Source organism: Ciconia boyciana, chromosome 3 (assembly GCF_034638445.1).
Source record: "Ciconia boyciana chromosome 3, ASM3463844v1, whole genome shotgun sequence".
Taxonomy (NCBI): Eukaryota; Metazoa; Chordata; class Aves; order Ciconiiformes; family Ciconiidae; genus Ciconia; species Ciconia boyciana.
In genome coordinates this window covers 76,126,642-76,148,602 of record NC_132936.1, presented here as the reverse complement: position 1 = coordinate 76,148,602, position 21,961 = coordinate 76,126,642, and the positions used below count along the sequence as shown (strand labels likewise).

Sequence of the window (21,961 nt, the reverse complement as noted above, 5' to 3'; positions counted from 1 at the left end):
TCTGGATGGTTGGTAATACTGTGGACGCCTCAAAATTAGGACTGTACGAAAATGTACGTTCTATCTAACTGCAGGTTTAAAATTGTTGGAAGCAATATATATTTGATCACAACTAGCATGTATAAGAAACTGGTTGTGATAAGTATTTCACTGCATGTTTTCATGCAGAAATGAGAATTTTTCTATCTTCTATACTAAGAACTGATCTCAAATGCTCAATACAGAAGGCACACAATGGCACCTGTCTTCAGTGTTGGTGGGGTGTTTTTATTCCTTTGTACACCTGGGTTTTTTGTACTGCACTTCTATATAAAATGTGCCTTGAAATAGTTGTAATATATAGTTCAAGGAACACTGCTGGTTATACTGTTGTATTGTGAAACTCCTGGGATGAACGAGAATTGAACAGGTTGTTATTTCTGCATTGTCTCGTTCTCTGAAAACAAAGTCAGTATTTTAACAAACCAAAAAACTTAAATGCATGCATTTTCCTTGGTGGAATCAGTGAAGGAGCCTTTGCTGCTCTATTGATGCCTCTGTTCTATTGTCCCAAGTTACTTGTAAGAGTAGCGATCCGGGACAGTTGGGAGTGCATGTCTGAGGTGTGTAAAGCAAAATGCAGATTTGGTATAGCATTTGTGTGTTTATTTTCTTCCTTAGCGAATTGAGTTCTATTTAGTAATCTGAGGTTTTGATTTTCAAAACAGTTGGGCAATGTTTTATGACTCAGTCTGATCCTAGAAAATTCAGTTTTAAATTTAAAAAAAAACCACCCAGCTGTCACAGAAGGTGATGTATTCTAACTGTTTTGATGAGTTCTATTGAGATGGCATTACGTATTTTTAACTTGGAAGTATCTTAACTGTGTGTGCCTCAGATGATATGGGATCAAAGAGTAGTATACTTATGCAGGTTTATTTTTTTTGCGTGAGTAATGACTTAACAGCAAAAGAAAAACCTACAGAAAAACTTTACCTTTTTAAAACTGATACATCTGGGATGATTTTGCTATAGCAGTATCTAAGATTTTAATGATCTAGCATCAAAACAGGTAAGACTTGCATTAATAAATTGTAAACGTGTTACCAAGCCATTTGTAAAGCTCACTATAATGTGCGGATAGAGGCATGCCATGCAGATTGCTTGTTTAACTTGGAGTTCAGAAAATTATTTAATACATTTAGATACAGGTTGGTTGTTTTCTTAAGTCCTCAGGCTCTAAATGTGTGTGTACAACTGAGGAGAGACAAGTAACTTACCACTTTCTTTCAAGCAAAAGTATCAAAAGACAATTTTGTTATTTCTGTAGCTACAGCGTACCCTAATATGCATCATATAATTTTAAGTCAGTGGTGTGAATGTGCATAATTCATATATGCAGGAGCTGGAATACAGAAAACTAGAGTTATGTCCTGGTAAATAATTGAGGCTGTCTTCATTAACTGGGTTAAGATTTTATTGATTTTTATTTCTGGAAAGGTAAAGAAATGATGACTCATGTAAAGTATTTATAGGATTTTTTTCATTCTCTTTGCATCCCGCCCCCCTTTAATTGCTTTAATTGTCCATCCTTGTATGCAACTACTCTTATTTCATGGCATCTGACCTAGTTTTTGAAAGAGATGATGCTCCTATTCAGATCCCTAACTGGTGTTCTTAGGGTAACATGTTAATGGCAACCCTAAGCGGTATTAGTTCTGGGTCTTAACCATAGATGAGGGTGTACAGCATAATCATTGCTGATGTCTGGAGGGAGAAGTAAAAGGGCATGTAATCAAAGGAATGGCTTTGCTAAGCCATTTCAACCATCATTAAACATAGAGTACACACTTGGATTAAAAATTAGTAGAAATGTCATTTGCAGTTAAGCAGAGTACAACAAACACTAGTCTTCTGAAATTTAACCACTTGTATTCTTACAGGTTCTGTTGCATGTATGTTCAAGAGGATTTGTGAAAGCAATGCCAAACAGTTTTACAGCTAATAGGAGTTATTTTAATAGTTACTGGATTTTATATTATTGCATGCATTGTCTTTGTTATAAATTGCAAGGGGAGGTTACTTGGCACCATACTAGTTCAGAACATCTGGAAAAATTTTGATGGGAAGAAATAGCATTATAGGTAACTATGCAAATTTCTATACAGGTAATAAGTATTTTACATTTTGGCAGGAGTTAACATGAAGAAATTAATGGGATTCTAAAATTGTCCCAATTCCAAGGTAACTGGTACTTGCTAATTCTACAGTTGACATTGTTTTGTGAAGAGCAAAGCATTAAATGACTTAAGCACTGTGAACTTCTTCAACTTGTAGTAATGATGAATACAGTAACAGGAATTTGCAAATGGCTAAAAATCATTGCATGTCTGCCTAATAACTTTTGGGATATGTCACATTGGTTATCTCCAAAGTGGTCCTGCTTTACACAGAATGAACATCTCTAAGGAAACTTGCATCTTAAGTGTGCGACTTGGACTGTATTAGGTCAGCACAATTTAAACTTCAAGGACCTGGCATTGGACATCACATCAAGAAAGAAAACAGGTTGCTGCCTTTAGCAGAGTTTCAGGCTTCCAGGACTTTACACAGCCAGATTCCTTCTGGAGCAGCCCATCTGAAAGATTTGGGAGAGTCAGTCGGAAAATGTTAAATGGGGCAGAGTTGGCAGAACTTAAAAGTTGTCTAAGGCTCGAATGCTTAAAAGGTAGTTGATAAGGAAATTATTATCTTAAATTCTTTTGGTTGGGTATTTTGGTTGCAGGAGAGAACCGTGGCTGTGAATTGTAGCAGAAGTTTCCTGTTCTACTTTTTTAATCCTCAAAATTTCTTTCAATCTTTGTCACTTGTTTAAAAGCAAACAAACAAAATTTAAATGACCTTCTTGGTCTCAAAGTAATGCAAGTCCTGCCATTGAATTCACAATAAACCTGTTCAAGTTTGGGTTGGGTTTTTTTTTTTTTGGCAGAACTTACACTTCTGTAGAAAAGAGGACAGCTTCATTATGTTGCTGAGCCTGTTGAAAGGAGAACTGTTTGTGGTTGCTATCCTGACTTTGGCAGACCAAGAGTCTTAAAGGACTTTAATTTTTCTCTTTTATGGAGTCAGCTGTATTGCCTATATATTAATTTGCATACTACTTCCTATAATGCTTTACAATGCAATTTTTATCGTGAAGATTAAAGATGTGTGGTGTTAACCACTTAGTAAAGAAAATCTTGTCAGTTCAGAATATTTTTTTCCTGACTATTTCCCTATTCTTCAGAAACTGGACATCCTAATGATCATTACTCATGATCTGAAATCTGTCATTCTAAAGGAAGTAGATTAATAATATACTCCTTCCTTAATTTCCTGTCAATTTTTAACTACATTTTACTTTCTCCTCACCATGGAAGATGTGCTTAGGAAAAGCTGACCATAGAAATCATGAGACAGACTGTGTGCATTACTGTAATATTTGACAGTATTACAGAATAAACTGAGTTGAAAAATAGACATCTAATTTTTTAAACAAGAGTACCTGAACAGCATTCAAAAGAATGTCTGAGCCTCTTAAAAATAGATGTCACTATGAAAAATGAACATGGGGTTTAATATTTTCCCCCAAGCAACTTTCTTCTCTTCACCCCAAAATTTTACTAGCACAATAAATGAAGAAGGTTTTTGTTTATAATTCAGTTTACACATGTAATTTTTATGCAGTACTTGATCTTTTGAATTACAAGGCACATCTTTAATCAAATATTTAATTCCATTGAGAATTAGCACATGCAAGATTATGCATACTGATAATCCAGATGTTGGTATCAAAAAAAGAACAATATGCTTATTCGTATTTGCAGTAATAAAACTTGCCTTCCACTTTATGGGACAGCGACAGAAGATCAACTGGCATTGGAACAGCACGTGGTAACTATAGGGAGACTTTCTGCTATGACAATTATGTTGAGGCATAATGTTCCTTGAATTGTGACATGCAGAAATTGCATCTCCTTTTTGTCTGTAATTGTGATTGAGGAAGATTGCTGAAGGTTTTATATTCATTTTGTGATAGATGGCTCTTTCCTTTGCAGCCAAACAGGCAAAAAGTTAATGGCGAAGTGTCGAATGCTTATCCAGGAGAATCAAGAGCTTGGAAGGCAGCTGTCCCAAGGACGTATTGCACAGCTTGAGGCAGAGTTGGCTTTACAGAAGAAATATAGTGAGGAACTTAAAAGCAGTCAGGATGGTAAGGGATTTTTTTAAGAAAATGGAAGTTGCCTTGCACTTCTGCTAGTTTAATTTCCTGATGATACACATACTGTAAAACCATCTTTGCCAGAATGAAAGGACAATATCAAGTAAAATATGACAATTGTAAGTCTTCACTGGTAGTCTTAATTTGAAAAAAGAAACAAACAAAAAACCTCCCCTAAAATTAACTTTGGGGGACTGGTGGGATTTGCAGCTCCAGTAATGCAGTGTTTGAATTTGAAATTGCTAGATTTTGTACTGTAGGTCTTGCTATTTAATAGGGAATGTTTAGACTGCACACGTTGGTGAATTGGTAAGATGAAAGCTGTTAACATTGCATGAAGCTAAGCATGCACTGAGAACAGAATGCTTCTTGTTAACTGACTCATTTTGAAATCATTTTTAAAAAAATCAACAACTTTTTAACAATGCCTAAGAATAATAAAAACAGATTTTTTTTTTTTGCTTAGGTAACTCAGGTGAACAAAAATACCTCCTTATTGTGTTCACAGTCCAAATTTTACAGCATCGTAAACCTAAACTGAAATTACCTATAAACTCTGACCTCTTGCGTAATTTAAACGGAGGGGAAAATGCAAAGTTAAAAAATCTTCAGTTGAGAGTTCTGCATAGAATCAGTGTTTTTTGGTAGAATGTTGCAGAGTAGGTTATCTGCTTATTACAATAAGTCTTGGGACATGAGCTACTTAGACACATAAAGCTGGATATGGTTTTGTTTTACAACTGAAGTCTGTAAGATAGCATAGACTTGATTTGGCATTTTTTAAGTCTGACATATCCTGTGTTTTTAAGGATAGATTCCACCCCCTGCCCCCCATAGGATCATATTTTTGAGAAAGTAGCAGTATAAAATAATACATAACTAGAACTCTTAATGTAAAGACCTGTTGTTGGAATCGTTACCCTTTTGCTTCTTAACTACTGTTTAGATCATGCACTTCATCTAAATTTATCCAGTTCATAATTGAAGCAAGCATAGACGTTCTTTAAAGATTTCTGCTCTTGAAGCAGTAAAGTAAGCTCCAGAATGGAGATGTGTTCTTAGCCCCTCTTGCTTCTTCTCCATACGAACAAAGGCTATAATAATCCTGCAATAGCAGTTTTTCTAATGATTTTTTCCATAGCAGCAAGAACACGTTAATTTTATGAATTTTTACGATAATAAGTAGTTTGCATTTTATTTGCTCCGTGATATCAATGATGCAGTTGAATTGAAGACTAAGGGATTCAGTGTTTCTTTTACTGTTTTCAGGTCAAATTTGGTTTGCTCCAAAATGCATTCTAATTGTAAAATACTTTTTCTTGGTCCATAAGTAATAAAACACCTTGTGGAATTAGTTAACAGTTTTGTTGGTAAGAAAGTATTTTTTTTTTTTAGTGTCCTGTTATGCAGGATTTAAAGGATTAAGAGCTGAAATTTCCTTGAAATGTGACTGAAATCTTTTTTTGTCACTGAATAGGCTTTTGTAATTATTCAGATCTATTATATACAGATGTGGTTCATGGTGACTTTTATAGTGTTTCTGCTAAGGTTTTATGCTTGAGTAAAAGTAGATACATGAGGATCTACTTGTGAAATATTAATTGTTGGAATTGAGCTGTTTTCCAAATATCCTCCTTTCTTGCCCAGAAATTAATTTCTTCTCATATATTTTTATATATTCCGAGTAGCAGTATAAAAAGTATGTAGATGATAGGTAAGCATTTCCTCCTTCAGAGGCAGAGTATCAAAACCAGTGCATACCTGATGGCTGAAAAATAGTCTGTTGAAAAATTTCAGCATAAAATGTCAAGTGACAGGATTTTAAATTTTTTGTCTTGAGATCCAAGCTATATATGGGCTATTAAGTATTTGCAACAAATGTGTTTTCTTTATATAGAATTGAATGACTTCATCATCCAGCTTGATGAGGAGGTAGAGGGTATGCAGAGTACCATTCTAGTTCTTCAGCAGCAGTTGAAGGAGACTCGCCAGCAGTTGGCGCAGTACCAGCAGCAGCAGTCCCAGGCCTCCAACCCAGGTACCAGCAGGACTCCATCTTCTGAGCCTACAGACCAGGGAGAGGCTGTGGGTAAAGACTGCAGCCGTCTGGCAAACGGACCAAGCAATGGTAGCTCCTCCCATCAGCGGACGTCTGGGCCTGGATTTTATAGGGAGGGTAGCGGCACGGAAGATGACTTCCCGGCTTCTCCAGGGAACGGTAATAAGCTGTCCAACCACTCTGAAGATAGAACTGGTAGAGGAGGTGGTAGCTACATAAACCAGCTCAGTACTGGGTATGAAAGTGTAGACTCTCCCACTGGCAGTGAAAACTCTCTCACTCACCACTCAAATGACACAGACTCCAATCATGATCCTCAAGAGGAGAAAACAGTGAGCATGAAAGGTAACAGAACTGTGGGTTCCCGTCATGTCCAGAATGGTTTGGACTCCAGTGTAAATGTGCAGGGTTCAGTTTTGTAACATTTTTCTGCAACATTTTTATACAGTGTCATTTAAATTGGGAGAGGATACTGTCCAGAAGCCGTTTAAATTAGTGCATACTTGTCACAATTTTGCCTTTTTGTGGGTTTCTTTTTGCTTCAATACCTCTGCCACTTTGGAAATTTTAACAGTTAATTACGTTGAATGTTGCTAAAAGGACGTTTGTGTAGCTCAAGTTATTTTTATATGAGTTAATGTGAAGTTGAAATGGAAATTATTTCCATAAAGTATAACATAAATGATGTCTGTACAAATCTGTGTATATCTAGAACCTGTGCTGTGTAAGGGCATTCTTACTCATACTGTTATACTTACACCACCTTCAAGATTTGTCATAATAGCTGTGGGTTTATGACTGCCAAGTTTGCCCAGTACAGTAGTTTTATCACTAAAAGATGGACTTGCTGAAGGAGTCCTGTAGTAGTTTCAGTGTTAATTACAGTTTTTCCCACCATACATCTGTGCATTTTCTCCTTAGGTGACCGAATGTTTATGAATTGTGTGCATAGTTACTCAGTTTTTAAGAACTGTTGTATCCTGTTTATGCATATTGCTCTGTGACTCCAATATTATCTTACCTGTACTGACCAAACCTAAATAAAAACTTTTAATAATGTAATTTCCTCACTGTTCTGCATTGGCTTATATGGCTTATTTGTATGCAGTGTATTTACAGTACTTGCTTTTTTTTATTGAATTTGTTCCTGTTTCAATCCTGTCTGATACAGCTTATGCCAAATACCTGAAGTTATAGGTGTGTACAATCATACTAATTTCAGGCCTGATAGTGCTTATTCTACAGGTTTTGTCCTTATTGGCAGATAAGGGGGGGGGGGGGGAAGAAAAGGAGAAAGCTAATAAAAGTAAACCTTAGAGTTGGAACCTGGCTTTTATGAAGATTGGGGGAAAAAAACAAACCAAAACAAAAACACCAAACCAAAAAACCCCAAAAATCTAGAAGTATCCAACAGGTAAATATAGAAATTAAACTACAAAACTTTAAGGAGTTAGTAATTCAGCTTCTTAAACTAGATATAACTTCCATTGTTTTTAAATGCCTGCTTGAGGGAACTGACTTCTTAACAGGTGCAGAGAATGAAAAAAATTACCTTTAAGCATACTTTTATTGTTCAGTAGCAATGAGTTACGAATTTCTCAGAACCTGAATTTCTGGTGGTTATTTTCTGTCTACTAGTTTAGTGATGGTAGCAAGGAGATGAAAAAGCACTGGCTTTTAAGCACTGTTCAAAGGGAAAAGAAAAGTACTTAACAGTATACTTTTGGGTAGACTTAAGTCCAGTTTCAACATTTTTCTGCCTGTGAATCTTGTAATTACCAGATGACTAATAAAATTATCTCATATGTAGCTATTAAACAATAGTAAATAGCTTACAGCTTTGCAATTCACTGTGGAAACAGTGAGACTTGTTTGAAAGCAGTATTTCTAGTATATCTAAAGTTATAGGACTTGAATTTGTTTCAAATTTACACAGTTATAATAAATTCCTAGATTATAGAAGGGTTTCTGTGGTACCACTTTTTAAGTGGCATATTATATGAGAATTAGCATCCACAGTAGTGTTGTCCAAGACAAATGGATGTAACTAAAATACCGCTAGCTGCTGTCATCTGTTAGCAACATGCTAGTCGATGTACCACTACTATTTTAATTTCATAGGGTTCACTTAAATGTATTAAAACTACTTAGAAAATTCTTTGTAAGAAAGACTTACCACTTAAAAGTGGAAATGTTACTGGAAGCGTAAATTCCATTGGTGAGACCTGGTGGTTTTTTGGACATTACTTTAGCCTGCATTGCCTGAAAAATAGCAGTTACTAGTTGAATGCATGAAAGGTACCTATACAAAGAAGTATCAGCATCTGGCACCCAAAGTAATTTCTAGTTTACAAAAATCCCTGATGGTGATCTAGATCTGTAGTTGCTGGTGATATTGTATTTGGTATTAGTATCGTATTGCTTGATTATCCATAGCACATCTATATATGTACATCCTGGATCCTGTACATAGTAGAATATAGTATTTGTAAGAAGCTTAAAATGCTGATAATAGATTATAACAATGGCTTTATCTGATAATATAGATGGTAAAAAGCCTTGTGGGGAAATCCGTGGTCATGGTTCAAATCTCAGTCTGAAATATGAAAGCAACTCATGCCAAGAAAATGGTAGACATCTTTTTACCTAGTATAAGGAATTAGAAGGATGTACAGTATCTTTGGAGTTACAGTAATTGCTATTAATTGTGCTAAGGTTAAAAAAAGCATAGCTTTCAGGTGGTGACAGCTTGCTACTTAAATCTGTCAGTTACTATAGGACATTCATGTCTTAAAACCTTATATAAAGATGATTTTAATTTTCTCAAGAGTGTGTGGTACTTAATTTTTAAATAGTAAAAAATCAAAGCTTAGCTAAAGAGCTAAAAACATTAGAAATACAAATTATACCCTCATAGAAGGTTAGCTTAACTTGTTGAAGGAACATAATTGTAAGGCAAGGTCTTTCTCTCCTTAGAGGGTATCTTCTAAATAAGCAGGCTGAGGTGTTTTTTTTTTATTTGAATTTTTTTTTTCCCCAAATGAAAGCAACCCAGCAACTGCACCAGTTAATAACGAAATGCATCATATAATTGACTTGCTTTCTTGGAACACTTACTGCAAAGCATTAGTGAATTGCAGTATAATAATACATAGAGAAATGCTAAAACCAGTAATATTCATGTTCTTGCTTGGCTGTCAATGCCTGTATTATGACATTTAATAATCCTGAATGTAGTTGGTTCATCTTAACAAAAGATGACATTTTATTGATCACCAATAAATACAACATATTCCTTTTTAAAATGAGGTACTGCCTAAATCTTGCTGTATAGATTTTCAGCATTTGGGGGGGAAAACCTTGTTTCCAAATCTTATGTCGATTTAGGACAATTCAGTTTTTCTTGTATCTGCTGATAAAGCAGTTATTTTCAATGCTCAGATTTCCAGAGAGTACTGCTGGCTGATAGGTGAAAGTAAATTAACATGGTTTTCTAGGGTCCTCCAAGAAGCCAGGGGATGGACACACACCTCTGTACTGTGCCTCACAGTAGGCTGAGATTATCTGTGTGGGTCCCCAGGTGGATTTCCTGGCAATTTCCAAGATAAGGTAATTTATTTTCAAGAGGATTGTTCAGACCTAAGCCCCGCTGAATTTTTGTAATTTGTGTTTTTGTAGTCTGATAAATGTGGGTTCTGTAAGATCTTAGAATATATGCATTTGTTTAAAAAGATAAAAACCGAAAGATTGAGGGTTTTGAGGTAGCAGAGATTATTTCCATACAATTCAAATTTTACCTAATGTTTGTCTTGTCTGCAGAGTGCCTCCTAACTCTGAGGGAAGACTTCTCACTGGCCTTTCTGGAGAACCAATTTTTAATGTGTCTGAACTCATTTGCACTAACTATACTGATTATTTTAGCTGATGGGGTTAAGGTACCCAAATGAAGGATTTTCATCAGCACTAAAGGCCGTTGAATTGCTACCAGGAGGAAAACATGTTGGGAAACAAGATGTGCACAAAAATGAGGAAAAGAACAGAAATTAACCAAAACAAAAAAAAGTAAGTCACAGACAAAATATCTGAAAAGGTATTTGTAAGCACTGCTGGTACTGTCAGTAAACATTTCTTTGCCAGGAAACATTTCTTTGCCAGGCAGGTTTTCAGAGCTTACTATGGCTGTCTTGTGCTGCTGTATCCTCTCCGGAGCCCAACAGCCCTACAACAGGCAGGAGCTCCTAGCAGGCAATTTTCTGCTTGGTAGAGGCTCCTCGTAGGCTAGCCCTCCTCCTCAGCAGCTGCGGCGGGCAAGGCCCTACGCCAACCCACCTTCCACGGCAGCGAAGCTCAGCCCCCTCGGCTGCCCGCCCTCGGGGGCGGGCGGTGCCGAGGGCGGGCGAGCGGAGACGCAGTTGCGCCGTCGGTGTAGCGCCCGGCCGCGAGATAGCCGCCATGTTGTGCCGCTTCGCCTCGGCGGGCAGGTGAGAGCCGCGCCGCGGCGGCGTGGGAGAGCGTAATGGCGGTCAGAGCCCCTCAGCGTGAGGCGGCGGCCGGACCGCACTCCCTCTCCGCGGCCGGGCGATGGGTGGGAGGGGAGGAGGTGGCGATGGGGTCGCCCGCTCCTTTCCCCTCAGTGGCTCCCCGCCATTTCGGGAGGAGGGAGGTCGCGCTGCTGCCGACTGCTCCGCAGAGCTCGGTACTGGCCCGGGCAGTGGCGCGGCCGGGGGCTGCTGGCGGGTTGTCCTTTCACCCTCCCAGGTTCTGCCCTCGGCCTCCGCCAAGGGGCTCTCATTGCTTGATACGGTGCTGCCAGATCCTCTTGTCTTTGCTAGGCAGGGTCGCCGCGTTTGGCCTCTCTTCAGGGCCCCGAGAGTTTTGCTGTTTTGTCCCTGGTTTATGCCAAGGTCACCAGCAAAACATAAAAGCGCCTTAGGAGTTGACCTTCCTCCCAGCCCAGCGGTTCTCCTTTTACCATGATTGTTGTCATGTCTCGTGACAAGTGCAAGGTGTTAAAATGGGGAAGGGTAACCGTAGCCGGTGTGTGTGGTTTTCTGTGCTGGACATCGCGGCTGCCCTGTCCTCAGGCAGCGTGTGGTTTTTCCAGCACCCGCCTTGGGGACAGTGTAGCATGTGTGTTGGCACAGGAGGTGCTGAAGAGGTTCAGTCCAGGGAACCCAGTGGCTGTGTGGGTTTTTCAACCTTTTTATTTTTTCAATGCAGGGACCTTTTGCATGGTGAGGGACAGAAACTTACCAGGGATATCTTGGCTTCTATTTTTAATCAGTAAAGATTAGGTGAAGCTTTGAATGTCAGCTTGTTATTGCTGGCTTTCCCTTCTTTCCTCCACCTTTGCTTGCTTGCACGTGTGGGAGGGCGTGTGACTCTTTGCAGTGGCTTGAGGGGCTTGATTTGAGAAGTGGCAGCTTTACATCGCGAAGCCTTAGATCTGTGACCTTTATGTGAATTAATCTCTGCAATTAAGCTACAGAGTGTGCTTGCTTTGAGCTCCAGAAAAATGGAAATTTGACTTCTTTATCTAAGGTATCACCCTGTGTACTTTCAGCAGCTGATCATAACAGTCGTGGTTTCAGTGGTAAAGTCTAAGTACTGAATAAGACTACTTCCTTCTGTTTTTTCTCTTCTAGAAGCAGTGCCAAGTTGATAGCACCATTGGGATGCTTGGTCTCTAGGCAAAAGCACACTCTTCCTGACTTGCCGTATGACTATGGCGCTCTGGAACCTCATATTAATGCAGAGATCATGCAGCTGCACCACAGCAAACATCATGCCACCTACGTGAACAACCTGAATGTGGCAGAGGAGAAATACAAAGAGGCACTGGCAAAAGGTTTGTATATCCGCAGTCAACATGTAGATGATATAGGAGAAAAAAAATGGATAGCCCTTCTTTCCAGTGGAAATAGTTTATTTTAAAAGTTTTGGATTATCTAATTCAAGCTTGCTTTTTTTAATTTAATAAAGTGAAATGCTATTAGGAACAAGCTTTCGTTATAAGCTTCAGTGGTGCTGATAAGTGGAAACTAGGTGTAGCTAAAAAGCATGAATTTCGTTCTCTGTAGTACTGTAAAACTAGAAGAAAATTCATTGATTGTTGTGGATTTAGTCCATATTTACATTAGTAACTTGAACCAAAGACTGAGTCAATAAAAAATTGCAGTCATTTTACTAAACAAATACTTTGTAATGAAAGGTTAATAACAAACTTACGTAAAGTAAAATTTGTGCAGCGTGATTGTTTTCACGTCACATGCTCTGCTGGCTCTTGTGAGGTAATCTTAGTTGCCTACAAATGGAGGTAAGACAAATGTGCAGTGTATGACACCCAGTGAAGAGATCTGAATTTGGGTGTTGGTTATGCCAGTGGGTCAGATTAAGGAGTCACATAGCTTGCATGCCAGTGTGAGACACTACAATATACAGCAAGCTATCATGGAAGTTTTTGTTAAGATCTCAAGTTGAATCTTGAGATATGCTGACTTCTATGAAAACTTTACAGTTGTTCTAGCTGGGCAGTACTGAAACACATGAAATGCTTTATTCAAACCTTCTTTCAGCCAGACTGATGAAAATGTGTAAAATAACATGTATCTCTTTAAGAAGGTTTATTTTCTGAGTTGTTTTCTGTTGTGATGATCTTTCTAGAGAGTACCAGTTTACCTCTAAGAAGTGATTACTTTATAGGCTCACTTCTGTCTGGTTGCCAGGTGGGTTCACAGTGTAATTTAACTGCTTGGGCTTGGATGAAAGTGAGAATTGTCAATATCTGAGTAAACTTGAACCCTGTAGCCATTGATAAATGCTAGTGTGCTTGAATAGAGAAAGTTGGTTACCTATGAAAGTTTAGATTTTCAAGTGCCTAAGTAAGCCTAAAAATAATTTGTGCAGTCTAAATTAATGAACTAATGAGATTTGACTGCGAATCAGGTAATCAAAAGATTGTCTGCTGCTTTGTCCTGCCGGTGCTGGATGCAGGAAAATTGTATTCTGGAGATTTAATTAGTGCAAACAGAATTGAGGAGGGAACCTGAACTATAATAAATCAGTGGATCTGCTGCTGATGTTACTTATGCTGTTTAATGACCAAGGCTTCAGCCACTAGTGGAGGCAGAATTTGTGGTTAGCAGAAACATCTGCAGTGTTGTGGATCCTTTTAGGTGTTTTTTAAAAATACTATCATTTGATAGGCTTTCATCGCTTGGTGTTGGAAATGGTGTATCTAGAGGTAGAGGTTAATCTTTGCCTAAGGATTTTGCAGGCATTATTTTGCAAATGGGTAATGTACTGGTGGTGGTCATGCATATCAAAGCAGACAAGTATTTGCTTGAGATATTTGTGTGTGTGTGTGTGGGGGGGGTTTGTTTACCCCCCCCCCTCCTTGGTATCCCAGTATACTGTGTGTAGTATTTTGACCCTCATTAGAAAGACTTCTAAGACCAGGATTCTGGAAAGGGAAAAGTATGAACTGTCACCTCATTCTCTTAGTATTGTCTTTCTTTTTCCATACTTAAAAACTGAGAATGATCAAAAATCTTTATGCGCTGGGTTTCAGTGTTGGGTTACACAGCATGTCTAATCACTATCTAATATCTCTTCTGGATAACAGAACCTTGTCAATGGCTTTTGTTCAGCAATAGAAAGTAAAATATACTCTTCAACTTTAACATCTTCTTCACCTATCTATATCTGCTTAGAACACTCAAAGCTGTCCTGAGTTGAGTCCTGTTGGCTTATGTTGTCAGCTCGTTTGAAAATGAGTGTGCAGTTCTGTGATAGGGTGCAGCACAGGACTTTGTTCTTTGTTTCAGCGTAAGCTGGTTCTGATTACTGGTTCATCAAAATGTGCAGGATGGGCTAATTAAAGGATATAAACTTGAAATTTATTTTCAGTGAAAGCTTGTGCCTACCAGAATTTTCCCTGCTCTTTTCTGACAGTCATGTGACCTATGGTGCTTTACTTACTGCTCTTACAAGGAAACACATGTCTCTTGGTAGACTGAGAAACTGAGCTGACTAGTCTCTGGAGCATCTCTAAGCTGCCTGTCTTGTTTTACTGAATTGTCCTCTATGGCTGTGTTGAGGAGCGTGGTAAGCTGGAGCAAAGGCCAGGGAGTCTGTATACAAATAAATTCCAAGATACTTTTGCTGTAACTTAAGGGCAAGTTACTTTTTTTCTATTGTCTTTTCCAGTGCAAAGTTCAGCAGGGCTGATCTGACAGCACCACAAATACTGTGTTTAAGGACAGTGGTCAAATGCCATCTTTGGTTCCTGGTGATCCTGGGGAATAGGTTCCTCTAAGGAATGGTGGAATAAACAGTGATAAAGACATTAAAGACATCCTGGGTTATTTTTGGATTTCTAGCTTGTGTTATATTGTATGCTCTGGATGAACTTAAAAGTGTTATTAAGGCATGCAAAATTCAAGGAAAATGTCCCAAAGATGCCGTTTGACTGGGTGCGAGAGTTGTCTCATCCTTAACTTGATACCTGAATTCAGCAAATAGTGTTTGTACTAACTGCATTGGATGCTTTGTTCCAGTCCTGTACCCCTCTGGTTTTGTTGCCCTGGGTATTATTAGGACTGGAGATGCAGAGATCACATATTAGTCATAGACTGTTTTTTAACTCACAGATATTTTTCTGAATGGGGAAAAAAACCCATATTGCATGTGAAAGTGAATTGGTGTAGGGACAAAATTATTCTTAAGAAAAGTTTATAGAAAAATGTTTAGTTTCTGCATCTTAAGGAAACTCTTTACTATAACAGTGGTCATTTCCAGCAAAAACAAAAAGCCACAGGTGTCTGAGTGCTACTGTAATTTATTTTAGCAAAGCATTAAATTCTGTATTTTTGGGGGACTTGCAAGTTATATTGGAACAGCTTCATCCAGGCATTTTATTTGTATGAAGCTTACCAAGGCTATTGTAGTTTCTGAAGGGTATGAGGAGATGCTGAGAACCCGGAATCCTGTATTAAAACCATAGTATCAGGTATGCTACTGCTTCATGGCTTGCCTTCATGTCTGTGTTAAGATGACTCATTTATTGCTATAGGAAGACTTCTACCACTCATTCCTGAAAGTGAGTGGAGGAAACAGCTGCGCCCACTGATTTCTTACTACAGAATGTATCGGAGTGGTGCAAGAAGCTTCAAAGACCTTTGAAATGTTTCAGTTCTTGTAAAAGTCATAATAGCATTCAGAACATTTGTGGTGAAGTGGAGCAAAACCATTTAGAGGCACAAGGCACCAGTGAATTCTTTAAGGAATATGACATTTTGTGGAGAGGGAGGAAGTACAGGGCTGTCTGATGTTGATTTCAGATGCAGGGTTCTGTAATGCAGACTAAAATGATCTGGGTCACTATCTCTTCCTGCAAGTACCTCATTCAAAAAAAAAGAAAATGAAACAAAAAATAGGAGGGAGAAGAACATTCTGTTTGTGTACATGCTCACTTTACTTACCATCTTTCTCTGAAGCACAGACTGTTTGCCCTGTAAATTATTCAAGAAGTTTAAAAATTCTTGGTTTGCAAATCAGTGAGCTAATGGGTGAACAATGTTCTTGTCTTGTAGTGGTAATAATGAGCAATTTACAAGTGCTGGGTCCTTAAAATATTTTGGCTCTACTGGTTGCTTTATTTTGCTGTAGAATGGCAGTAGATCTTATATGTGTAATACGGGTTGCCTGATAGGTGCAATATTGGCAGATCACATGTCATTACAGCATAAGAAAAGGTCAAAGATAAAGAAATCTTTAATGTAGTTTATGTCAGTGACTATCTAAAATATGGATAACAGTCACAAACCTTATCTTTTCCATAGACATGTTATAGACTAGTAAGACTTGAAAGATTTTGGAGATCGATGGAGGCTTAGTGACTACTGTGGTGATAATGATATTTTTATTTATCTATGTATTTTTATATTCTGCATCCTTAGGTGATGTTACAGCTCAAGTGTCACTTCAGCCTGCACTGAAGTTCAATGGTGGGGGTCATATAAATCACACCATCTTCTGGACAAACCTTTGTCCTAATGGAGGAGGAGAGCCTAAAGGTTAGTGCTTGTTGTGACGGTTTATTGTGTCAATTTTAATTGACCAGTAGAACTGATGATCTTTTCTCTCTTTGAAGGAGTCTGAAGGATCTTTATTTTTCAGAGTTAATTTGCCTGTCTCTATGACAGTTATCACAGTTCTGAGGAATTCAGCATTTTTGAGATGCAAGTCAAGAATATAAAAAGCTAGCCCTGTGCTAAGTGTTTTTAATTTCTAAATCTGATTGTGCACACTGCAGAATACTTGGCTATGCTGCATATTGTCCTTTGCATCTTCATATGAGAAAACAGTTTTTCAAAGCTATGCTAATTAAGTTCCCATATATGTACTCGGTTCACAGAAAAGGAAAAAAATGTGCTGCAGACCACGCAACCTAGTGGGTGGGGTTATGTTCCAATTTGAAATAGGGATGGTTTAGCAGTTAAAGCCTGAAGAAAGAAGTCCCCTTTGGGAGGATAGAGTAGTGATTATCTACAAGTGACCTGCAATTAAAGGTAAAGGCCCTATAATACAGATCTCACAAAAGCTTTTGTGATAAACTTGAGGTTTTTGAATGAGGTTTATATGCAGGTTTATCTCCGTAAATTGGTGGGCTTCAGGTGTTTTGTACTGTAGTTCAGTGTTCATAGGTGACATCTGCTTGTGACTTTTGACTCTACGATGGAAGTACAAAGATGCTCTGAAGATGATCTAGTTAAGACTAGAGCATAAAGTTCTGAAGTTTTGAAGCTGAAATTTCAACAAGCAGTTCTGATATCAGTCCATTTCTGATAGAGCTTGGTTTTAGATGACATTTGCAGAAAAGATGCTTTAAAGCCTTGATTTTTGTCTCCCAATTTCTGTGAAGTTTCTGTGAAAGTCAGTAAGCGTAAAATGTCATCTTTCAGTTTCAACTGAATGGTTCAAGGCTTTTGTAGGAAGCCTGATAAAGTCTGTCTTAGGATGCACTTGCAGCTATCACCAAGAGATTTTCAAGACCGTCTGTCTGAAGGTGGAAGGAATGAAGAATTCTCCAGCATTGCGCTGTATGAAGTATTCTTACACATGCTAATTAGAAAGCTAATTAGAGAGGAACGTAGATACCTTCAGGTTTTGAGCAAACACTTAAATATCTGAAAATGACAAGTGTGCTATGGTGTAGGGGAAAGAAAGTAGTTTGACAGTGCATTGTTACACTAAACAACTCTAGTTTCTGTTCCCTTTGCGCCAGCACAGGTTAGCTTAACTGTATAATAAAGAAGGGATCTAATCATGGAGCCTACTTATCCATGTCAAATAGACTACTTAACTGTAGAAGCAGATGTAAATGTAAAATCTGAGGGAAGTGGTTAAATACCTCTTACTATGTGTAGGTTCATTATATTGATATCAAAGATGTCCAAATATTTCTTTGTATTAAGACAAAGAAGTCACAGCCACTTAGTGTTGCCCTTCTAGATATGCAAACTAGCTCTTTACTTTCTTTCTTAGTCCTCTGTGGCAAGACAAGAGGACAAGAATGTAAACGCCCGAGTGTCCTGTTGATAGTACCCTGACTGTGTCTTTGAGGACAGCACATTTGACTACTGCACTAATTTCTTTCCAGTCTGCCTGCCCTCTTGAGCAGGTTGGGACAGAACTGTTCATTAACGATGCAACTACTCTGTCTAGACACTTCCTTCCCACAGAGCCCCAATGCTTCTGTTCCTCTTTCCTTCTATTTCCAGGTGATGTCTGGAAATTGAAAGATGTCAAGTACCTGATGTTCTGTGATCTTTCTGTGCTTTCTTTAAAGGAGAATTGATGGAAGCCATCAAGTGTGACTTTGGTTCCTTTGCAAACTTCAAGGAGAAGCTGACAGCTGTATCAGTTGGTGTTCAAGGATCAGGCTGGGGGTGGCTCGGCTACAACAAAGAGCAGGGGCGCCTACAAATAGCGGCTTGTGCAAATCAAGACCCTTTGCAAGGAACAACAGGTCAGGTTTCTTTCCTTCCCCTCTGCTTCTGTCTTTGTAGATTTCATAGGCAAGTATATGACATCTGAAAAGGGGTTTGTGGACAAATGCTGAGAAGAAATTGCTGGATAAATGGGGCTGGAAAACTGAATATCACTACTAGCAGAAGTGAAAAACAGTTGCAGTTTTTAAAACAGCATTTGTAAAGCAGGATTTTACAAACTGTGAAGAGCAGTAGGGTTTAAAGTCTGTCTAGTCAAAGGGGAATTAGATGGGGCATATTGTGAAAGTGCTCTTTCTTAGACAATAGTTTTAGCTTAGGCTCCTTTGGATTATTTTTGAGTAACTGTGGTAGCTTGCCTGTATTGAGGATGATTAAGCCTCTTGCCTTTAGATTGTTTTCTCTGGCAGAGGGGCTATTCACAGAACTGTCAGTGTAGGCCATACAACAGGAGAGAGGAAGGTGTACAGAGTAACTCTTGTTACTATGTAGGCTGGATTTAAAATGGAAGGCTTATAATCTGCTTCCTTAATATTGGTAATGAGTGTCAATTAAATAAGCCTTGGATGGGGATGAATCTTACAGCTAGACAAGCAGGGTAATACTGGCCATGATCCCTTTTGAAGGTATTTTTACTTGCTTAGAGTGACATTGGCAGGCTGATGATGATGATGTGATGATGGCAGGCTGGACACCCTTAACAGAGGGAAGAGCTCATGGTCAATGAGAATCCTGCCCGCAGTGGCTGTTTGTCCAAATCCTGTTGCAGATATCTTTAAAATGTGTTATGTAGAATTTATAGAGAATGGCAAGGAATTTCATGTATGGTCAGCAGTCTGTGTATTGATTATCAGTAGGAAAAAAAAAAGAATTATTTTATTATAGGGACATACAGCATAATGTGGGTAAGTTTCACCCCTCCCCCCCCCCCCCCGAAAAGTCTCCATTAAAAATTCAGTGAGAAGGATATTTTAGCACAAAAGCAAGGAAAGTAATTAGACAATTAATAACTTGTGATTAAAATATTGGAAGCAAACTGGCATGGCAAGAGACTCCTTCATGGTGTAACTTCATGAAAATGCTTGCATAACTGTGCAAAAGATGTAAACCTTTCAAAAATGACTTTATCTTGTTTCAGTTATGCCTTCAAGGCAGTTCTAGAGTATTCATAGGTGTTTATCTTAATCAGCTCTTTCGGTTTATGCAATATGTGTGTGTGTGGAGAGCAAACAATTCCGTAAAATGTTGCAATAAACACCTGTGTGCTGGAGAGCTCTTTGTCTTCTGGCAGATAAAGACTGAGAAATTGGGTACAACTTTGGGATGCAATATAAGACTTTACATGTAAAGCCTGTTTTCACAGATTTACAAAATTTCTCCTCCTGTTTTTTTTTTTTTTTACAGGTCTCATTCCTTTGCTAGGAATTGATGTATGGGAACATGCTTATTATCTTCAGTATAAAAATGTTCGACCTGATTATTTGAAAGCCATCTGGAATGTGATCAACTGGGAGAATGTATCTTCAAGATATGCAACTTGCAAAAAGTAGAGTGGAATTCTTGCACAGACTACTAAAATGTCACCACTTCTACTCTGATACCACTCTTGTAGTAATGCCCGTGGCTTACAAATGAATTGCTCTACTGCAGAAAACACTTAGCTCATCCAACAAAAGCATTTCATAATCAAGCAAAGTGTCTGCTTGTTTAATTCTGTGAGAGCTATTTACTTAGATTTTTGAAGCTTTAAACTGTTGTGCAATAAAGGGAGACACTTCAAGTAATCTTTTCCATTGCATACAGAAACATAGATCACCTTGCTGAAGCTTATTGAGGTAATGGATTTCCTTGTTGCAGTAAAATACCTAAGTGGAAAGATGTACTTCATGTTGCTATAAACAAATAAAACTCAAAAGAAGAATCTTCTGTAACTGTCTGTAAGAGACTCATTTTTAGTAATAGCTGGTCCAGTTACTTACTTGATTTTAAAATGTTTGGAGAAGAGAAATGCCTTCTGTAATTTGTTGTATTACAGGGTATGGAGCTTTCTTACTGATTAAAAAGACAGGTGAAGGGGGAAATAGGCGTGACTGTGCCTGCCTGACTTGACTCTCTTCAGTCATCCCTACCTTTTTGTGGATCTCTTAAGTGAGATCTTCATGTATTGCACTGATGCACTAGCTTATGATGTGTCACCTTGGGCAAGAGTTACAGTACTGGGTCAGGCTAAATTGTTCATGTAGGAACTGAATGACAGCATGTGATACGCATTCCGTACTAGCTGTTCAAGTATATCCTAAAACATCTTTTGACTTAAGAGACTGATTATGTGCATATATTAAGTATAAGTTGTCTCTGTGTTCCTGTAGCTGTGTTCCTGAAGCATTTATAACAAGTTAAAGTTAATGCTTGAGGTGGGAATGAAGTACCGTCTGGTGTAAAGGAGCATGCCCAAAAGGTCTTGAAAAACACAAGAAATTGTTGGTGTGTGTTGGTTTTTTTGCTAATTCTTTTGCAAGTATTTCAGAGGGGATGCTACTGGACGTACATACTACCTTGCGCATAAGTTTTCTTTGAGCTTTCTTAGTATGCCTCTTTAAGTTCAGGATGGATTCTCAGGGAAGCAAGGAATTGGCTTACATTACCATACTGCTAGGCTGCTATTTGGAAGTATCAAGTAAGATTAAGGGGAGAAGTGTTTATAAAGAAAGAAACGCCTTCCATTAGCAGGTGCAGGGAGAGAAGCTACCACCACCACAGGAATTTGGACTTAGTCTTTAGTCACTAACCAAAGCTGCAACTGGCAAGATATCTCTATTGTGAATGGAAGTAAGTTATGCAAACATGGCTTATTTCACATTTAAAGTGGTTCAGGTTTTTTTTCCTACTGTGGGATATTTTTTCTCTAGGCCTAGTTCTCATCTCAGATATGCAGCTTGAGCTTCTGCTTAAGTCTGGATTTCTTCATGATCTTCTTTAAAACTTACATCATCCTCCCTCACATCCTTGGTTTGCCTCTGAGGGTGTGAGAGCCGTGATGAAGAAAAATAAGTCTTGGTAATCAGTCCGGCAGCTTTTGACTTGAATTTAAAAAAAAAAAAAGCCTACTGAAGGCTCCGTATTCTTGCCGTCTGCAGAATCCTCTGTACGTCTGGAAAGCAGGTGGACAAAGTCTCTGTCACAAACTATGCTCAGCTTTTCTTCTTAGAGAGGAAACCTGGCTCTCCATGAGTAAACACTAGCATCACATAGATTTTTTTTCCCTGACAGAAGCTTCTGGCAAAATAATTATACTTTCTAGGTGGCAATTCAAAACTAAACTTTTGCTGTAGTTATTTACTGGGGTGATCAGTTTATTTTGAAACCCATCTTCCTAACTTAATGTTCCCAGCCTCTGTCCTTGTGTGTTTCCCTCTAAGCACTTCAGGATGCTTAAATTAATGCAAAACACATCACATAGCCTGTAATATTCCTGTTGCAAGACTATTGAGGCAAATCCTTTTTAAGGAGTTAATAGTAGTTAGAGTTGATTAATATTGTTGATAATTATCGGAGAAAGGAACGGTATTTATCATAACTTGTAAATCGTGTAGCTAGCTATAGATATAAAGCTTAATTTAAGCAAGTTGGGTTGGTATCGGGATTATTAAA

The 21,961-nt window shown here is 38.3% G+C and overlaps 2 protein-coding genes across 3 annotated transcripts in view; both read left to right on the top strand.

The window, feature by feature from the left end:
• Positions 1-7,361, top strand: part of WTAP (WT1 associated protein) — a 28,138-nt gene extending 20,777 nt beyond the window's left edge. The window contains exons 7-8 of one of the 2 annotated variants that reach the window (XM_072856202.1): positions 4,077-4,231; positions 6,138-7,361. In XM_072856202.1, the coding sequence (XP_072712303.1) occupies positions 4,077-4,231; positions 6,138-6,721 (739 nt within the window). In that variant the 3' untranslated portion in view covers positions 6,722-7,361. Of the gene's footprint in view, positions 1-4,076; positions 4,232-6,137 lie in introns of those variants that run through there. The other variant, XR_012041543.1, reaches the window with a different exon arrangement.
• Positions 7,362-10,669: 3,308 nt separating this feature from the next.
• SOD2 (superoxide dismutase 2) lies at positions 10,670-20,241 on the top strand. Its single transcript, XM_072856196.1, has 5 exons — positions 10,670-10,780; positions 11,945-12,147; positions 16,259-16,375; positions 18,151-18,330; positions 19,715-20,241. Exons 1-5 carry the CDS (start codon positions 10,752-10,754, stop codon positions 19,858-19,860), a joined length of 675 nt encoding a protein of 224 aa, XP_072712297.1. The 5' UTR covers positions 10,670-10,751; the 3' UTR covers positions 19,861-20,241.
• The last annotated feature ends 1,720 nt before the right edge of the window (positions 20,242-21,961 follow it).

Bases quoted from the DNA above. Each gene is read 5' to 3' on its own strand.
- SOD2 (XM_072856196.1), top strand. From the start codon at position 10,752: ATGTTGTGCCGCTTCGCCTCGGCGGGCAG. The intron at 16,376-18,150 runs GTTAGTGCTTGT...CTTTCTTTAAAG, and splicing joins TGGAGGAGGAGAGCCTAAAG to GAGAATTGATGGAAGCCATC. The intron at 18,331-19,714 runs GTCAGGTTTCTT...TTTTTTTTACAG, and splicing joins CCCTTTGCAAGGAACAACAG to GTCTCATTCCTTTGCTAGGA.